This window comes from Nyctereutes procyonoides, unplaced genomic scaffold, assembly GCF_905146905.1.
Source record: "Nyctereutes procyonoides isolate TBG_1078 unplaced genomic scaffold, NYPRO_anot_genome, whole genome shotgun sequence".
NCBI classification, from domain to species: domain Eukaryota; kingdom Metazoa; phylum Chordata; class Mammalia; order Carnivora; family Canidae; genus Nyctereutes; species Nyctereutes procyonoides.
In genome coordinates this window covers 1405831-1424995 of record NW_026575119.1, presented here as the reverse complement: position 1 = coordinate 1424995, position 19165 = coordinate 1405831, and the positions used below count along the sequence as shown (strand labels likewise).

At 36.1% G+C, this 19165-nt stretch overlaps 1 protein-coding gene across 8 annotated transcripts in view; it reads right to left on the bottom strand.

Annotated features, from left to right (window-relative positions):
- Window positions 1-19165, bottom strand: part of ZNF438 (zinc finger protein 438) — a 410158-nt gene that overhangs the window by 22341 nt on the left and 368652 nt on the right. For all 8 annotated transcript variants that reach the window (XM_055334535.1, XM_055334533.1, XM_055334538.1 and 5 more), the window contains one exon: window positions 5970-6036. In XM_055334535.1, coding sequence (XP_055190510.1) covers window positions 5970-6006 — 37 coding nt within the window. In that variant the 5' untranslated portion in view covers window positions 6007-6036. The remainder of the gene's footprint in view (window positions 1-5969; window positions 6037-19165) is intronic.

The following is a 19165-nucleotide window of genomic DNA, read 5'->3' as shown; positions in this document are numbered from 1 at the left end:
AGGCAGAGGGAGAAGCAGGCTCCACGCACCGGGAGCCCGACGTGGGACTCGATCCCGGGTCTCCAGGATCGCGCCCTGGGCCTAAGGCAGGCGCCAAATTGCTGTGCCACCCAGGGATCCCCACATTGTGCTTTAAAAGAATTTACAAGGTACATTTATATATAGTTGATCCTCATTGTTTACAGATTCAAATCCTTCTGCTTGCTAAAATTTATTTGCAGTCCCCAAATCCCATACTGATGACACTTGCATGGTCATCTGTGGACTCGTACAAGCAAAGAACCTGTGTCACTTCATGTACACATTCTCAGCAGTGGTTGATGCTCTCTCTGCCTTCTTTCAGCTCTTCTATCGTCTCTTTGGTGTTCTATGTAGTGTCACATTTTTCTTATTTTTTTCCTTTTTGGTTGGCGATTTCACTGTTTAAAATATCCCTCAAGCATAGGGCTGCTGTGCTATCCAGTGTTCCTAAGCGTGAAGACACTGATGTGCTCTGTAGAAAAAAATATATGTGTCAGATAAGCTCTGTTTAGGCATGAGTTATATAATGTTGTGTCTGGGAGTTCAAGATTAAGGACTCCACATAAAACTAGATTCTGGGGACGCCTGGGTGGCTCAGAAGTTTGGTGCCTGCCTTCAGCCCAGGGTGTAATCCTGGAGTCCCAGGATCAAGTCCCACATCGGGCTCCTTGAGGTGAGCCTGCTTCTCCCCCTGCTTATGTCTCTACCCCTCTTTCTCTCTGTGTCTCTCATGAATGAATAAATAAAATCTTAAAAAAAGAAAACAAAACCCTAGATTCTATATTGACAGTTAATGAAAATGTTGTGTTGTGACTAGAAGCTCACAGGAACCTAATGCTGTGGAGCCACGGTTCCGTATTATCTAATTTAGTGTTTGTGGTGACTTTAGAGAATGTGACTCTTGTGAATGATGAGGATCGACTGTATCTTATCTCATCTGGCTCTTCCAGAGCAAGTATTACTACCCCCATTTTAGAGATGAAGGGGCTGAGGCTCACTGATTGAGCCAAGACACAGAGCCTAAAAAGAAGGGTGGAAGGATAAATAGAGCTCAACCCTTCAGCTTTTAGTTTCATATTCTTTTCCCAGACTGAGAGGGAAGAAAGAGAGACGGAAGAGGAGGAGAAGAGAAAACAGGACAGGAGCTTAAGAAGTAGCTTTAATACCATGTTGGGAAAAGTCAAACTGTAGTTAGATAATAGGATAATACACCATTTTTAGGTTAAATTCTCATAAAAAGCAAACCATTCTGATAGGCAGCACACCTTTACTGAAACTGAGCTGTAATAGGAGAGCTTAGTTTGGGTTTCCTTCTCTCCCCCTGTGCTTTGCTCATGGCCTCTCCAAAGGCCATATATTTGTTAAGTGAACATGCAGACTTGGGAACTCCACCTGGGTGTTTCGTCAAGAAGCACAGATTAAAATGTTTTCACAGCATCTAAGTCATATGAGTTTTTTTGAAGTTTGAGTCTAAAGCATTTTCAACAAAATTTAATGTATATATGAGAAGCCACTACATGCCGAACTGCTTTAAAGCTTGCCAGAGACACATACAAAAAATCATCAAGAAGTATATAAGGAACCTGATACTAGAAGCCTAAAAATAAGATTATTTTTCCAAACTTAAAAAAAAAAACAACTGAATTTTCACTACTTTCCCCAAATGTTCCCTGAGTTCTAACATGCTATATTTGCCAATATCAAAATGTTTACATCTGTATGTAAGTATATATTTTTAAGTCTTTATATTTTTAGGCCATACTGTAATTATTTTAAAAGTATTTTATTAAATCAGAAAATCCAGTTTTTTTTTTTTCCAAGATCCAAATCTGAATTCCCGTGATACACAGTAATGGCCATGACCACACAGTTAAACACTGTCCAGGTTTTGGAATTGAGTCGGGGTTGACAGTGCATATTCAGCTATTTGCAGTAGTTCCAAAGGGGGTCATTAAAAACCCCTCTTGCCTCAAAGCAGCTGCTGTGTTCTCACCCCCATTTATTATTACTCTCACTGACTAAAAATAGTGCTCACAATTTTAAAACTATCTTTGACAATATAAATATGACAGAGCTGAGAAAAAACATTAGAAGACTCATGGAAATAGACCTTTCTACCTGCGGCACACTTGCCTCATCAATGGCAAAGCTGAACTGTGAAGCTGGTAGAGGATGAAGAATTTCCAACGACTCCAGTAAAACAGACCCTCCCTGGGCTTACATGAAGACTCTTTCTTGCCTAGTGGATAGCAGGACGTGTTTTAACCAACTACGTGGAGACTGACAATTCATCCTGCCCTATCCAAGATGCAAACTTCAATCCTTCATTGGCTGGCATCACCACAGTGAACTATCTAGCACACGGACAACATAAACTGTCCCTGTCAGAGAACTATTTGGCAGAGCCACTCATTTGTGTGTTTCCTTATCTGGCAAGTAAGCAGATTCATGGGCATTTTCAATCACTGTGGTAGTTCTGTTTGTCCTTCAACAAATTTAAAGTAGAAACTACAACAACTGTAGTTGGCCTTATCCTGTGGTTTTCATGCCTTTTTTTCCCTTCAAAACATGGTTTATTACTTGCTACAATTTGCTATTTTCCAACACAAAATACTTGCCCTTATATTTCTATTATCTTATCATTTGAAAATATCAAACAAAAGAACAGAAAGTTATGGGAAAACCGTAAGTCCTTCCCCAAATCCTGAATGCATGAGAAGATAGAAAATGGTAATGAAGTAAGTCTAACGAAATTCTGGAGGTGCTATAAGTAATACTTCAATGCAGAGAGAAATAATGATGATACTAAATTACAATGGAAATCTTTCAATATACTATAAATTATCATTACAGTGATATGGTGATATTAAATTTCTTTACAAAAAATTAGAAAACATTTAAATAAAAGGCATTAGAATTTATAATTAATTTCCTCCAGTTCTTTCACAGCATTAAACTAATATCCCTTGACCTCTAAATTCCACTAGGTTGTTTTCTACAGGTGTTAATGTCCTGAACAAATGTCATCTCCTCTGCTCTATTTCCTGGCCAAAACGTCAGCCTCAAAACTTCTGACCTAAACCAACTGTCCAGGTTCACCCAGGTTCGTAAATGACGTCATACTCTCTTCAAAGAGAGCATTTGTCATGTGTTAATTACAAACATGTCTGCTCTTCTAACAGGATTTTATATTTTGTGAAAGCACCAGCTGTGTCTGACTTATCTCTGGATTCCTTAGATCTTTGAATCCTGACATGATTCCTGGTTAACTATCATACAGGTGATCATTAAATCTGCTTCCACTACAGAAATTTTATTAGGAGACAGTATATGGTATGCTGGATTTTCTTAAGCCCCACATCTCTGCTGGTAATATCTTACCTGAATTTCATACAGTAATATGTAAAATATATGTGCATGTGTGTTTACAGGTCTGAAATTTATAAGTATCGTAATTTATAGATAGCCATCAATGATGTGTTAAATAAATTACTTAGCATTTAATTAACAAGTGACATGTGCCCAGCACACTTCACATGTCACATAACTGATTATATTTGATGACAGAAATATAAATTAAAGTTTGATCAGAGAAGGAAAAGGGGAATAATCTAAAAATAGAACCAGAAGTATTCTTTTTTTTTAAATTTTTTTTATTTTATGATAGTCACAGAGAGAGAGAGAGAGAGAGAGAGAGAGAGAGAGGCAGAGACAGAGGCAGAGGGAGAAGCAGGCTCCATGCACCGGGAGCCCGACGTGGGATTCGATCCGGGTCTCTAGAATCGCGCCCTGGGCCAAAGGCAGGCGCCAAACCGCTGCGCCACCCAGGGATCCCCAGAAGTATTCTTTATAGATTTATAGTGTGACACAGGGGACAAATAGTGAGTATCGGATATTGATACATCTGGGTTCAAATCTTAGCTCAGTCACTTCCCTGACTGGTGATCTTGGTAAAAGTAACCAATCTCCCTGAAACTTTCAAATAAAGATTGTATCTAACTTACCGTGAGGATTAAGTACAACAAAGAAATCTAAAGATGTGGTTAAAGTGACTGGAGGCACTTGATTAATTGAGCTTTTAGTTATGTCATCTTTTTCTCTGTTAAATTCTGGGTTTGAGGCTTAAGCATCTTTGGTCTCAGAAAAGACTGACGAAGTATTTACTAGAGCTACTGAATGAACCCCTTGCTAGGCTTGAAGGCATCTTATTTTCCTACCAAGCCCATAGAGGTAACTAAGATTATGCAATATCTGGAGAAGTAGACCTGAAAACAAAACAAGGCTTGATGAGAAAGTAGGCAGAAGGTGTGAGATGACATGAATGACTTCCCTCTATCAGCCAGAAACCAAGCAGCTCATTGCGTAGTTACATAGATTTACCAATTTTTAGAGATGGAAAAGAATATCTAGTAATCCTGGCTTTACTAATGGGGAAATCAATGCTTACAAACAAAATAAGTAGTCTGAAGTTCCACGGCTGGTTGGCAGTAGATGTAGGAAAGGAGGCCAGCTTTCCTGCTCTTCCTTCTAAGCAGTCATACCTCTAACTCAGATGAAGAAGGTGATACCAGGTAGGACACTAAGTTTCCAAACCCTTGATCAGCTACCTACTACTGCAGAAATCTTCCAAAGGCTATGCCAGAAGACAACTCATAGAAAATGCACACTTTTATTTCTAGTTAGTGTTGCTCTCCTCTCTCTCATCCCATGTCCTTTCTTGCCCTTGTGTCCAGGGCTGGATCTTGCCTGAGTCTCAAGGACTTTTACTCTCCTTTAGCCAAATGTCCAGACCAAAACTAAGCTAGAGTCTCTTCTGTGTTTCCTCCCCTTGGATCCCCTTGGATCATGCTTGGCCTTTTAAGGCCAGTAGGCACCTGAAGCAGGAGGCAGCCATGCTCATCTCATTATATCACCCTCCTCAGATGGAGCCCAGATATTAAAAACAACCAGTAGGAGCATACCCACTGTCATCTTATAGTGCTAATACACAAGTAGGAAGGAGCTGGGTGATTTACATGTATTATCTCCTTCCATCTCCACATGACCTGTAAAGTAGTACTTACTAAGTTCATTTTATAGATTTATAGATGAGAAAGATGGATCGAGTGATGTGTCTTAAGACAGCAATTCAGTGCTAGAATTAAATGTCAAACATAGACTCCAGTTACGATGCTGCCTTTTGTTTTGGTTAAGGGTTCTTTGTAGCAAATTCCCTCCATTCATTAAAAGTTACATCTTCTGTGAAGGAAGCCCAATTTGGCATCATTAAAACATTATTTTCCTCACATACATAGCAAAACTTCTGTGTAGAAGAGAATATGTAGCGGTAGGTGAAAGATTTGAATTCTTCCTAAGGGTTAGAGTTTGCCCTTGACAGTGAAGGAAATTTAATTATTCTGTATTCAGAAAGACTTTATTTCCACCTATATATTACTTTTCTAAAACCTCCAGGAATCCCTGTTAAAAAACCATGATTTTCTTTATAAATCACGTGGGACTGCAGAATGGTTTTTTCTAGGTTTCTTTTTAAAATGGGAAGAAACAAGTCAAAGAAATGTATTGTGAATATCCCCTCTCTATACAGCATGTGTATGAATATATATATATTTTCACTAAAACATGTTGTTCTGCTTCACCAAAGCCAGTACTTGATAATTGCATTTCACATCAACTGGTGCCAACTAACTGCCAGCGAATGGGCTGGATTCTCTGAGTTTTGTGTGGGATGAGATGGCCCTGCTCTCGAGGAGTTCTCTATCAAGGATACATGTCCTTATATACACTTCAGTAATTTATCAAAGGAAATTAACTTTCTGATATAATTAGAATTTTTTTCTTAGTTCCAGGAAATAAATTACCTGTGGTCAGAGGACAGTGGCACTGAATATGTCAATTTCCACTATTTATAACATGCACATTACCATTTTCCTCAGCATGGTTTATCTTACCTTGATCTTTTGGTGGTACTGATAAAGAATTCTGCATTATGATGTATTTGACTTGAATAGCAACTTTCTAAAAAGAACCAAGCACAAATAATAATTAGAAAACAATTCAATGCCTTGTTAATACATATGGAAAATGTACATTACAGGCTCTTTAAAAATTCTTCCTATTTATAATTATCTGAGTAATAAGAAATAGACTGCACTATTATTAGGAAACAAATGTTTTTATTTCTTTCTCATTTTTATAGAGACATGGTTTTACTGAGTGTAGTGGTATGGGCCTGGAGGGGGAAGTGATGATAGAATGAGAGAGGAACTATATCTGCATCTCTACCCAGAGTGTCAAAGAAAAGAAAAAAGCAAAATTAAGATTCCCTAAAAATGCCCTGCCAGATAATTATGTTTCATATACTCTATTTAAGAAGAAATAACTAAAATGTTTAACAATAGAGGTAAAGGTAGTATAATTGCAGTGTACTCATTTGATGAAATATAACTCAGCCATTATGATACAGTTATAAAGATTATGCAGCAAGATGGAAAATAAATTAAATGAACATGGTAAATGACACACACTCTAGGGTAACAACTATCTAAAAAACAAAGGTATTGCAAAATGCATGACAGGAAATATGTTAAGATGTGTGCTGCCAGTGTGTTTGCTGAAGCATTTCAGGTGTTTTCACTTCCAATTTAGCTATTTTCCAAATTGTCTATAATAAAATATATATTAAAATATTTGAATATAAAAATATGGCAATTAAAGACTGAAAAACATATAGGTAAATATTTTATATGCCATCAAATACACAAGTGTTTCAAGCATGACACCAAAGACAGACACCATTAAGGTAAAGACAGATTAATCTATTTAAAATTTTAAATGTTTTTCAATAGAAAATTAGCCAAAATTAACAGGCATGACTTCTGCTACAGCCAAGATGGAGAAATAGAGACCAGATTTGTCCTCATGCCTGAATCAATAAAAAATATAGACAAAATATGTGAAATAATATTTCAAAACATTGGACATCAAATCACAAGACTTTTCTTGGGAGACAGGAAACAAATGAGATGAGTTGTCTGACAATTTTGTAGGAAGGGAGAACCCTGGTGGAGACACCCAGAGTAACGGAGAAGACAGAGCTGTAGAAAGAGAAAGAGCAACGAAGCTGGGTCTCTATCAAATATTTGCATGTGTACTGATCAGCACATGCAAGTGAAGAAACTATGTGAGGTCAAGAGAAAATCCATGCTGCTCAACACTCACAGAGGGGCAGGAGTAGCACCTCCTCCTACCAGCCAGATTGAAGCAAATCCTCGTTCATTGGACATCCAGTAGAGGACAAAGAAGGATCTTGCCTCAGTAGGGAAAAAAATCAAGCCCTACACCAAGCATTTCTTGGTTTCATATGACAAATTGTAAAGCAAGACTGAAAAGAGCAAACTAATTCCAAGTGTCTTAACTACATTTAGAACAGATCTGCAAAAATATCCATCACCCAGCAAATAAAATTCATAATATCTGACATCTATTAAAAAATTATCAAGCATACGAAGAAACAGGAAAACATGAGCCATAATAAAGAAAATAATCAAAACTGACTCTGAACTGACACACGTTAGAATTAGCAGTCATGAATATTAAGCTCTAACACTGATTAAGTAATGACTGTATTTCATATGTTCAAAAAGTTAAATATATAGGAAAGATAAAAAAAGACCCACATCAAATTTCCAGAGATGAAAACTATAATATATAAAATGAAAATACATTGGATAGGATTAACAGCATATTACCTATGTCAAAAGAAAATGTTAGCAAACTTGAAGACATAGTAATTAGAGATTTTCCAAAATGAAACTCAGGAAGCAGAGAATAATAAAAAAAAAGAAAAGAAGAAATGATTGGTGAGCTACAGGACAACTTCAAGCAGCCTAATATGCAAGTTATTGGAGAGGAGAAAGATGGAAAGACAAAAAAAAATCATTTTAGAAAGAATGGCAGACTTTTTTCCAAATTTGAGTAAAGCTATAAACACAGACCCAAAAAGCTCAAAATTACCTGAGGCATAAAAAAACATGAAAACTACACCAAAGCATATTATGACCAAATTGCTCAAAACTAGTGAAAAAAAAATGTAAAGGCATTCCAAAAATACATTACATATAGAGGATTTCTCATTGGAAACAATGCAAGTGAGAAGACAGTGGAGCAGCATCTTTAAAGTACTGAAAGAAAAACCTGTAATCTAGAATTCTATGTTTAGAGACAGTATCTTAAAAAATAAAGGAGAAATGAAGGTATTTTATAAATACAAAAGCTGAAAGAATACATTACAAGTCCACTCACACTATAAAAATGCTAAACAATGTCTTTTAGGCAGGAACATTAGAATACTAGAAATGGGAATTGTATAGTAAGCATACAATGCTTTTCTTTTTAATATTTAAACCTTCTAAAAAGGCAACTATTTGAATAAAAATAATTAAGAATGTAATGTGGGGTTTATAATATATATAAAAATGACATATGATAACAATAGGACAAAAATTGAGAGAAGAGTAATAGAAGTATACATTTGTAAAGTTCTTATACTATCAGTGAAGTGGTGTAATATGACTGGGAGGTAGATTATAATAAATTAAACATGTATATTATACATCTCAAAGCAAAACTAAAATCACAAAACATTTTAGCTAAAAAACCAACAATTAAAAAATGGAATCATAAAAATACTCAGTTTTCCAAGGGAAAATAGGAGAGAATAAAACAGATGGGACAAATAGAAATAAAACAGTAAGATGATAGATTAAAATCTAATCATACCAATATCATATTAAATGCAAGTGATCTAAATATCCCAGTAAAAGACAGAGTTTGTATTAAAAAAGCAGGACCCAAACTTTATGTTGCTTATAAGAAAGGCACTTCAAATACGAAGATACAAACTGGTTATAAGTAAAAAGAATGGAAAAAGATATATCACATTAGCATGAGACAAAAGAAAAATAGAGTAGCAATACTAGTATCAGAAAAAGATTATAAAGCAATGACTATTATACCAGGCAAAAAAAGGTCGCTTCATAATTATAAAATGTCAACTCATCAAAAAGATATAATAATCTCAAATGTTTATGTTCCAAATAATTGAACTTCAAAAGAAAGATCTAATAGAACTGCATGGAAAAACAGATAATAATTCATAATCAATACTCAATAAGAGACAGAGAATCACTAAAGGTATTAAAGGTTAACTTGACTTAATCGACATTTATAAAACATTCCACCCAACACCACAGAATATACACTGTTTTCAAGTGCACATGAAATATTTATCAAGACAGAACATATTCTGGGCCATAAAACAAGTTTCAATAAACTTAAGAGGACTCAAGTCATATAATGTATGTTCTCTGACCCCAGTGGAATTAAAGTAGAAAACAAAAAAACAGAAACATTATCTGAAAAATCTGCAAATATTTGTTGTCACACAATTATAACTAACCTATGGGTTCAAAGAAGAAATCAAAATGAAAATTAAAAATATTTTTGAACATATCAAAAAACAGGACACAGAGAGAAATTTAGAGTACTAATAAGCAAATAGTAAAGAAAGTAGGTCTCAAGTCAACGACCTCAATTTCTACCTTAAAAACCAAAAAAAGAAAATTTAACCCAAAGTAAGCAGAAGAAAAGAAATAGGTGACTGGAGAGTAAATGAGTGAAATAACAACAGAAAAACAGATAAAAATAAATTAAATAAAAAATAGATTCTTTGAGAATATCAATACATTTGATAAACTAATCAGATACATATCAATATCAGGAATGAGAGAGATGACCTCACTACAGATGCTAACTCCTATTAAAAAGATAATAGGGATAATTACAAACAACATATTGGCCATAAAAATCTGATAATTTAAATTAAATCAACAATTTTCCTGAAAGACACAAACTACCAAAGCTCACTCAAGAAGTGACCCTATATTTTCAAAGAAATTGAATTTCTAGTTAAAAAGCTTCTCTTGAAGAAAACTCCAGTCCACAAGATTGGTTTGGTGAAATCTACTGAATGTTTAAAGAAGAAACAATACCAATTATGTAAAAAATCTAGAAAAATGAAAAGGAGAGAATTCTAACAATCTAATTCTATGAGGCCAATATTATACAGATATTATACAATATTAAAACCAGACAAAAAGCCAATAGAAGGAAAAACCTTCAGACCGACATTCCTCATAACATAAATGCAAATATTACAAACAAAATTTTAGACCAAAGACACTAGAAAAAGAAAACCACAGGCCAATATCCCTGATGAACACAGATACAATAATCCTAACGAAATACTAGCAAATTGAATTCAACAACACATGAAAAAGATTATTCACCATGATCACTTAAGACGTAATCCAGGGATACAAGGGTGGTTCAATATTTGCAAGCCAATCAGTATGATACTGCACATTAACAGGAGAAAGAATAAAAACCACATTATCATCTCAATACAAGCAGGAAAATCATTTGACAAAATACTACAAACATTCATGATAAAAACCCTCCACAAAATGGATAAGATGGAACATTACCTCAATATAATAAAGGGCATTATATATGAAAAACCTACAACTAACATCATACGCAATGGGGAGAGACTGAGAGCTTTTCCCTAAGATCAGCAGCAAGACAAGGATGTCCACTTTCACCACTTTTATTCAACATAGTACTGGAAGTCCTAGCTGCAGCTATTAGATAAAAAAAAAGAAATAGCAGGCATCCAAATTGGTAAGGAAGAAGTAAAACTTTCACTATTTGCAGATGACATGATACTATATATAGAAAACTCTGAAGACTCCACCCCCCCAAAAAAAAAGATTCCACTATTAAAACTGATAAATTCAGTAAAGTCACAGGATACAAAATTAATGTACAGAAATCTGTTGCATGTCTGTATACTAATAATGTAATACCAGAAAAAGGAATTAAGAAAATACTCCATTTACAATTGCATTAAAAAGAACCAAATACCTAGGAATTAATTTAACCAAGGAGTTGAAAGATCTATATTGTGAAGGCTACAAAACACTGATGAGGGCAGCCCTGGTGGCTTGGCAGTTTAGTGCTGCCTTCAGCTCAGGGTGTGATCCTGGAGACCCGGGATCGAGTCCCACATCGGGCTCCCAGCATGGAGCCTGCTTCTCTCTCTCTCTCTCTCTCTCTGTGTGTGTGTGTGTGTGTGTGTCTCTAGTAAATAAATAAAAAATCTTTAAAAAAAACCCCTTATGAAAGATAATAAAAGACAACACCAACAAATGAGAAGATAGTCCATGCTTATGAAACTAGAAGAATTACTATTACTAAACTGTTCATAGTACCAAAGCAATTACAGATTCAGTGCAATCCCTATCAAAATATCAACAGCATTTTTTCACAGAATTAGACAAAATAATACTGAAATATGCATGGAACCACAGAAGACCCCAAATGGTCAAAGCAATCTTGAGAAACAAGAAGAAAGCTGGAGGTATCACAATTCCAGATTTCAAACCATACTACAAAGCTATGGTAATCAAGACAGTATGGCACAAAAACAGACACACAGATCAATTGAGAGCCCAGAAATAAACCCATGATTACAGGGTCAATCAATCATGACAGAGGAGGCAAGAATATACAATGGGAAAAGACTGTTTCTTCAATAAATAATGTCGGAAAAACTGGACCACTACATGCAAAAAAGAAACTGGATCACTTTCTAACACCATACCATACAAAAAAAAAAAAAATCCTCAAAATACATTAAAGACCTAAATGTGAAATCAGAAAACTCCTAGAAGAAAACAGGTCTTTGACATCAGCCTTGGCAACATTTCTTCCCTCAGGCAAGGGAAACAAAAGCAAAAATAAACTATTGGGACTACACCAAAATTTTGCTTTTTGCATAGCAAGAGAAACAAAACAAGGCAATCTACTAAGTAGGAGATATTTACATGGAGACTCTTTGAGGGGTATTTTTGCAATAGGCATCCTGAGCCTTAAAGTTCTGCATTCCTTCTGATTCAGACCTTTCTTCCACTTCAGAAGGTTATCATAATAATGTGCAAAGCCATCCATCTTCATGATCATCATCTTTATTACCTTTTTAAAATTTTTCAGGGTGCCATTTAAAATATACACAAAATGTAAAACCCCTAAGTAAATTAGGACATATTTTTACAATAAAGCTATTACAAATAATGTTTCTTAAAATATTTAAAATATAGAAAAGCTTATCATACATGTATGAAAGGGGCTGGTTACAGAGAGGTAGTAGGTTCAATACTCTCTCCCCCTATATGCATGAGAAAAACTACCAAATATTAAAAGGGGCTATTTCTTCTCTTTTTTAAAGATTTATTTATTATTTTTAAAGATTTTATTTATTTATTCATGACAGGGAGAGAGAGAGGGAGAGAGGGAGAGGCAGAGACACAAGTAGAGGGAGAAGCAGGCTCCAAGCAGGGAGCCTGACGCGGGACTCGATCCTGAGTCCCCAGGATCAGGCCCTGGGCCGAAGGCAGCGTTAAACCGCTGGGCCACCAGGGCTGCCCAGGATTTATTTATTTTAGAGAGAGAGAGTGTGTGTGCAGGCATGTGAGCAGGGGGTAGAAAGAGAGGGAGAGGGCAAGAGAACCTGAAGCAGCCTTCCCAAGGAGCATGGAGCCTGATGCAGGGCTCAATCCCAGGACCCTAAGACCATGACCTGAGCTGAAATCAAGAGTTGAATGTTCAATTGACTGAGCCACCCAGGCGCCCCTAAAAGGAGCTATTTCTGAGTGGAGGATTAAATTACTGTTTACTTTCCTTTTCATGCTTATGGATAGATACATGACTAAGTTTCCTTAATGAACAAATACCATCTTTGCCATCAGAAAAAAAAAAAAGGTAAGTCTTTATATTACTGCTCTGGAATGCTATATGAGATAAGGAGTGCCATTAAAATAATTTCACCTGTACCCTCAATATTTTGGTGTTTAAAGTAGAAAATTTGCTCAAATGGAGTCTAATGTCTTCTTCTACCACATAAAGCACTGCTGTATTTAACTCTACTGTATTATGAAAAATGAATAAATTATGTAATAAATGCACCTAATGCTTATTAAAGAAAACTTATGAATAATCACAATATTGCATCTTCTGATTGGCCTGGAAATAAAAGTGCATTATATAAATGTGCTAGAGGAAAAGTGGCATTAAAAAGTCACATAAGATCTAACATTATTTTTCAAATATCACACAAGCAAGGTCAAGGCACCATGATACAACATTAGCAGTCAGTGTGTCCTTCATAGTATACACAATCTCTGATCATTATAACCTGACTTTTCTTGCTTGACTTCTATTAAATAGAAAAATCTACCTGAAAGGAAAAAAAGTTAACGGATGCAAACAGTAAATGCCATCAATTATGGCAAGATTTATTACAATATGCTTTATAAATCACTCATATGAGTACTTTTAATTTTATTTAATGTCATATTTAAAGAGTTGATTAAAAATACGAATTAGGTGAGTTGGTCACTTGAGAAGTTATAGCTCAATGGTTCTGGAAATGGAAATCTCCCATTTACTCCTAGTTGAGGGAAGCTCAGGGAGATGTTGTGATGTCTTTGTTATGCCACTTTGCCTTCAAAATAAATTTAGATACAGAATCTTACAGAATATATAAAAATCACTGGCTCCATGCTCAATGAGCTTATTAACATTAACCCATGATGTGAGTTTGTGTTTAAGTGCATGCTCTATTGTGTGTATATGGGCACCAACCAGAGCTACAGTGTGGATGTTTATCTAGATTATTATTTTAGGGAATCATTTTATAGAGAATAAACATGTCATATATCACCTGTCTGATACACTGTCACTGAGACAAATACCATAGTATAATAAATTTGGGCAGGAGAACCTGAAATACGAAAAAATTTAAAAAGGTGATAAAGTCTTGGGTGTCTTATTATTGGTAACTTATAATGGGCTCTTTGTATCTTAAGATAATGTGACTGGGCAGCTGCTCATCCCACAGGCCTTCCCCGCATTTTGATCCTACTGTGACTTTTAATTTTTAAGTATTGTACACCGACTCTCGCACAAGCTTTAGGTTTAATGGAATTGGTAAATCCACAGATGAGAGCTTTACCGACATGAAGTCTCCCACACTGAGTGCTTACTACGTGCTGGACCTGTCAGGTAATTCACACATACCTCTTATCCTCACCTGAGGATCAGCAGTTGTCATCCTTCAAGTCAAGAAACTGAGGCTCAAAGAAATGAAACTACATGTGCAAAGTCACTAGGATGAGCCAGAATTAATTTCCCCAGGACTGTCTGATTCCTAAATTCATACATATGCTCTGTTTTCCCACATGCAGATTCTCCCTCCCTCTCCAACTTCATTCCTTTTTTCTCTAATGCACACATGAACAGACATACAAGTGTGGACCAAGTCAATGGAAACACGCACAGAATGTTTTTGTGTTGGATTCTGGAGTCAAAGTACAATCAGGGAAACAAAGAATGGGAATAAAGTAATGGGGGAAAATGACTTAATGAAGCTGGGAAAGGAGCAAACCTGGGCAATAAAAAAATTCAGAGAGGGATGATAGTCATCTTCGAATAACTGAAGAGCAGTTACTTAGAAGAAAGATTTGGAGGGGATCCTATGTAGCTCCAGTGGGCAGCCTAAGACCAGTGAGGGAGACAAGTAATAGGGGGCACATTCCAAATGGATACAAGCTAGGACTTCCTCACGACTACTGATATTTAACTCTGGAACCTACACCATGGAGTGCTAAAGGACATATTAAATTCTGAAAAAGTTGAGGGAGAAGCTGACTGAAGCTTTGATTTTCAGCCCTAAGAATGCATACACTATACCTTAGGAACATGGCAGCAAAGGACTAAGAAAGGTTGAATAACCCCAGACAACCTATAACTGAAAAAGCCACCTTTCTTTTATGTGTTGAGGAAATGAAACCAGTCATGACACAGAAGAGGAAAAAAAGAAGGGAAAAAAAGAAGTGCTTGAATGAACTTACACTTGCGAAGTACTCCGCGTTGTTCTTGTCCTTTATATATACTCAGGTATTGTTTGAAAACATTTAATGTACTTGAGAAGGAATTTTCCTAGCTTGCTTTAAGTAATTTCATCTGTCCATTATATTTCACCATTTTTTTTTTTTTACTTTTCCAAACAACTTTATTGAGATATAAATTACATTCAACAAACATATACCCCAGTGTAGTAATTACATTCTTTTTTCAGACTAGGGTCCTGGCTGACGGGACAGAGTGCCCTTCTTGGCTAGCTAGCTAATCCTGGAGATGACAAACAGCTCCCCTGTGAACTTCATTTCATATGCAAACAAACCAATCCAGAGTCCATATCCCCAACCACCTCCATTATCTGACTGTCACACAACTTGCTAATATTTTCACTGGCCTAAATCACCTCAGGGCCAGGTATTGGGACAACTAGGCCCACCCAAAGCCTTGAACTGCTGAAATCTTTCAACCAAGCCAATCCCAAACTGTTTATCTTGCCCTGTGTTGCCTTTCCCAGAAAAACACAATAAAGGCTCTAGGTAGCTCCTTCTGTGTGCTTCCTGACCAACCCTGGAACTTCCCAATGTGGCCCTGGATGCATGGCATGCCCTTTCCTCTTAGGAAGTGATAAATTCTTCTTCTAAAGGTAATTTTCCCTGTGTCTTTCACCTTATTATATCTGAAACAAATTCCAGATATATTTTAAGAAAAAATAAAATTTGGGGGCACCTGGGTGGCTCAGTGGTTGAGCATCTGTCTTTGGCTCAGGTTGGGCTCCCCATGGGGAGCCTGCTTCTCCCTCTGCCTATATCTCTGCTTCTCTGTGTCTCTTATAAAGGGGGGGGGGGAGGAAACAAAACAAAACAAAAAAAACTGAATATCACTTCAAAAAGTTCCCTCATCACCTGAAAAAAGTTCCCTTGTGCTCTTTATCCCCACCCCTCATCACAGGACCAATCACTGATGCTTTCTGTGTCACTATAAATTAGCTTTGCCTGTTCTAGGATTTTATATAACTTCGTATCAGTCAAACAGTATGAATTCTCTTATTGTATGCATCAAATCAATCCTCTCTCTTGTTGAGTGTAATATGATTTGCTTATCCATGCACCCACGGATGGGCATTTGCCTTGTTGCCAGTTTTGAGCTATCCTGAATAGCACTGCTACAAATATTTGTGTTCAAGTCTTTGCAGACCTAAATGTGTTTACATCTCTTGGGTGAAAGCCTACAAATTTAGCCGAGGGTGGTCTATTAAATGTACGTTTAACTTTATAAGCAATTAATTGTTTATTTTCCAAAGTGGTTGTACTATATTTCATTGTTTTAAAAAACCACCTCTTCTAAGCAATGATTGAATTCATGTTTTTTGGGATCTCTATATAAATGACAGGACCCAAATACCTTAAGGTTCAATTTTGATAAAATAATATAAGCTTATAGTACATAAATTCGGACTAATAGGAGTATTCATCATTCACTCAATTGTAATAAATGCTTATTCCTATCTCTGTCATATTTAAGAAACAAATAATAAAATTCTCAAGTTGGTACTAAAGGATTAGAAAAGCTGAAAGAGAATCTATACATTTGAACCACTTAGAAAATTCTTCATGTTTCATTAATATAATGTATTAATATTTGACAATCTCCTTCCTTCCCTAAATGGCTGCATACTGCTAATGAGTTCAGTAAGAAAGTCTCTCTTTAAATTCAGATATTTCTGAATGTCAGCCACTGACAGAGTAAAGTGCTTTATAGAGTCAGGACTAACTTTTCAGACCCTTAAAGGCAACTTCTTTTCTAGTTAGAGTTGGGGAAACTTTGGAATTACATAGTCCTTATTTCCCCTCACTTTTTAGATTTGTTATTAATGTGGTTTCACCAGATGCTCTCTACTGTTCTCCAAACCAGAAAATCTTAGAAGATGAGACTGGCCTTTAATTTTCAGGGCCATGTTCCAGCCCAATCTCAATGAATTAAATGCAATGCAATGAGCTAAAAGTTGTAAAAGGATCAGCAAATTGAGTGAGAACATGTATGTTTTCCACTAAAACTTCTTACTGTGTGGTCTTGGAGAAGTCATTTTATCTTCTTTTCTGTTTCAGTTTCCCCAAATTAGGAAGGGAGAGAGAATATGTAAACCATTTGGCTGAAGAAAGCATTAGGCTAGATGTTAATGTGTTGAAAATATATATGGTAAAGTATAAAATGTAAAAATACTGTAAAAAATGTAAAATGTAAAAATATTGTAAAAAAAGCTATTTAAAAAACTAGTGTGTTTTATTTGTTAATAAAGTTCTCCTGAGTTCTTCCACACATAAAGAAATGGTTATTACTACCTTTGGCATTTCCAAGAGTAAAAAAAGGGAATATAGTAGAACATACTTAAAAACAAAAGCAATGGTATTTCCAACCATAAGATCTAATCATTTACCCTCATAAAGCACACGTACATATAGATACTCAGGTTCCTTAACAGGTGCTCTACATGCCACTGAACTAGGCAGATGTCTGGGAGGCCACTTTTCTGTCTCGATCAAAATCTATTCAGGAAATTATGTTCTAGCCTGAGACTTCCATTTCTTTTCCCTCCTCAGGTTCTCTGTACAATTTCTTCCAACTCCTGTGGCTCTAATTACAACTCGACATTTATATTTCTAGTTCCCAGGTTCCAGGGCGAAATGTTCTCTGCTTACTATGGCTCTCCACCTGGACGGGTAGACTACATGTAGCTCCTGCTTCCTCTGAAGTGCTTTTCAAAATTATCGCCTCTACTCCAAACTCATTCCTGCCTTAGGCCAGGTCTTGCTGCTGCTACAACAGCCTCCTCAATTGTTCTCCTGCCTCTTGGATTCCATCTTTCCAATCTATTCTTTGTGATACAGCTAGAACTATTTTTCCCTTTTTCCTTTTTAATAAAATTTTTTTTTAAATTTTATTTAGACTTGTTGAGGGATAACTGACAGATAAAAACCATACATATTCAGAGTGTACAATACAATGATTTGATGTATGTATATTTGTGAAATGGTTACCACGATCAGGGTAATTAACATATCCCCTCATCTCACAGTTACCTTGTGTGTGTGTGTGTTTTGTGTGCTGAGAACACTAAGGTCTCTCTTTTAGCAAATTTCAAGGAAACAACACAGTAATACTAACTAGAGTTGCCATGCTGTACGTTAGATCCCCAGAGACAAGCACTTTCAATTCTAAGAGCTGATTCTTCTGGATTTGTATCTCTGTATCTGTGGATAACATGCTCATGATCCTACTTCTTTATTGTTCAGTTTCAGGCAGTATCTACTGATGATCCACTGTGGAGGATGAAAAGTTATCTCTATTTCTCTCTTCCCATCAAAAATATTTTGCTTAATAATTTTTGTGAGTATAGAATTCCAAGTTGAAATTTAAAGGCATTCCATGGTCTTTTGGTTTCCAATGTTGGTGTTAACAAATCCAAAAGTATCTGTGGTCCTTTGTATGCAGTCTGTTTTTATTTTTCTCTATGGAAACAATGTTTAGAAATTTCACAACTTAGCATCTCAGCATATTTTCATCCATTTGCCAAGTGCTTGGTGGGCCTTTTTAACCTGGAATCTCTTACATTCAGATCCTGGCTTATTCAGTTATTTTCTTGAAATTTCCTAATTTACTTTTCTCCGCTTTTCCCCCCTTGAACTCTTATTATTCAGATGTCCATTCTCCCTGGTCATTTATACTTTTTCTTCCCCCTCTTCCTAGGTTTTCTTTTATTTTTCTCTTTCTGGAAAAATTTATTTTCCAATGTTCAACTGAGTTCCAATTATCATTTTTACCCAGTGGTCGATGAATGGTTTACAGTCCTGAGATCAAGGATCCCATGCTCCACCAACTGAGTCAGCCAGGTGCTCCCATGAATGGTCTTTTTAATGCAAATCTAATCATGCTCTCCCTAGGCATCAAGTCCTTCAGTGGTTCCCTGTTGTCCACAAGACAAAGTTGGACCTCTTTTGCACAGCACATGGGGCCTTCCACACAGTGGCCTGTGGGGTCATCCATGCTACATTATTAAGAGCTATATCTCCAAGGTAACCAAACAGGTCCACTCATATGCTTCCACAGT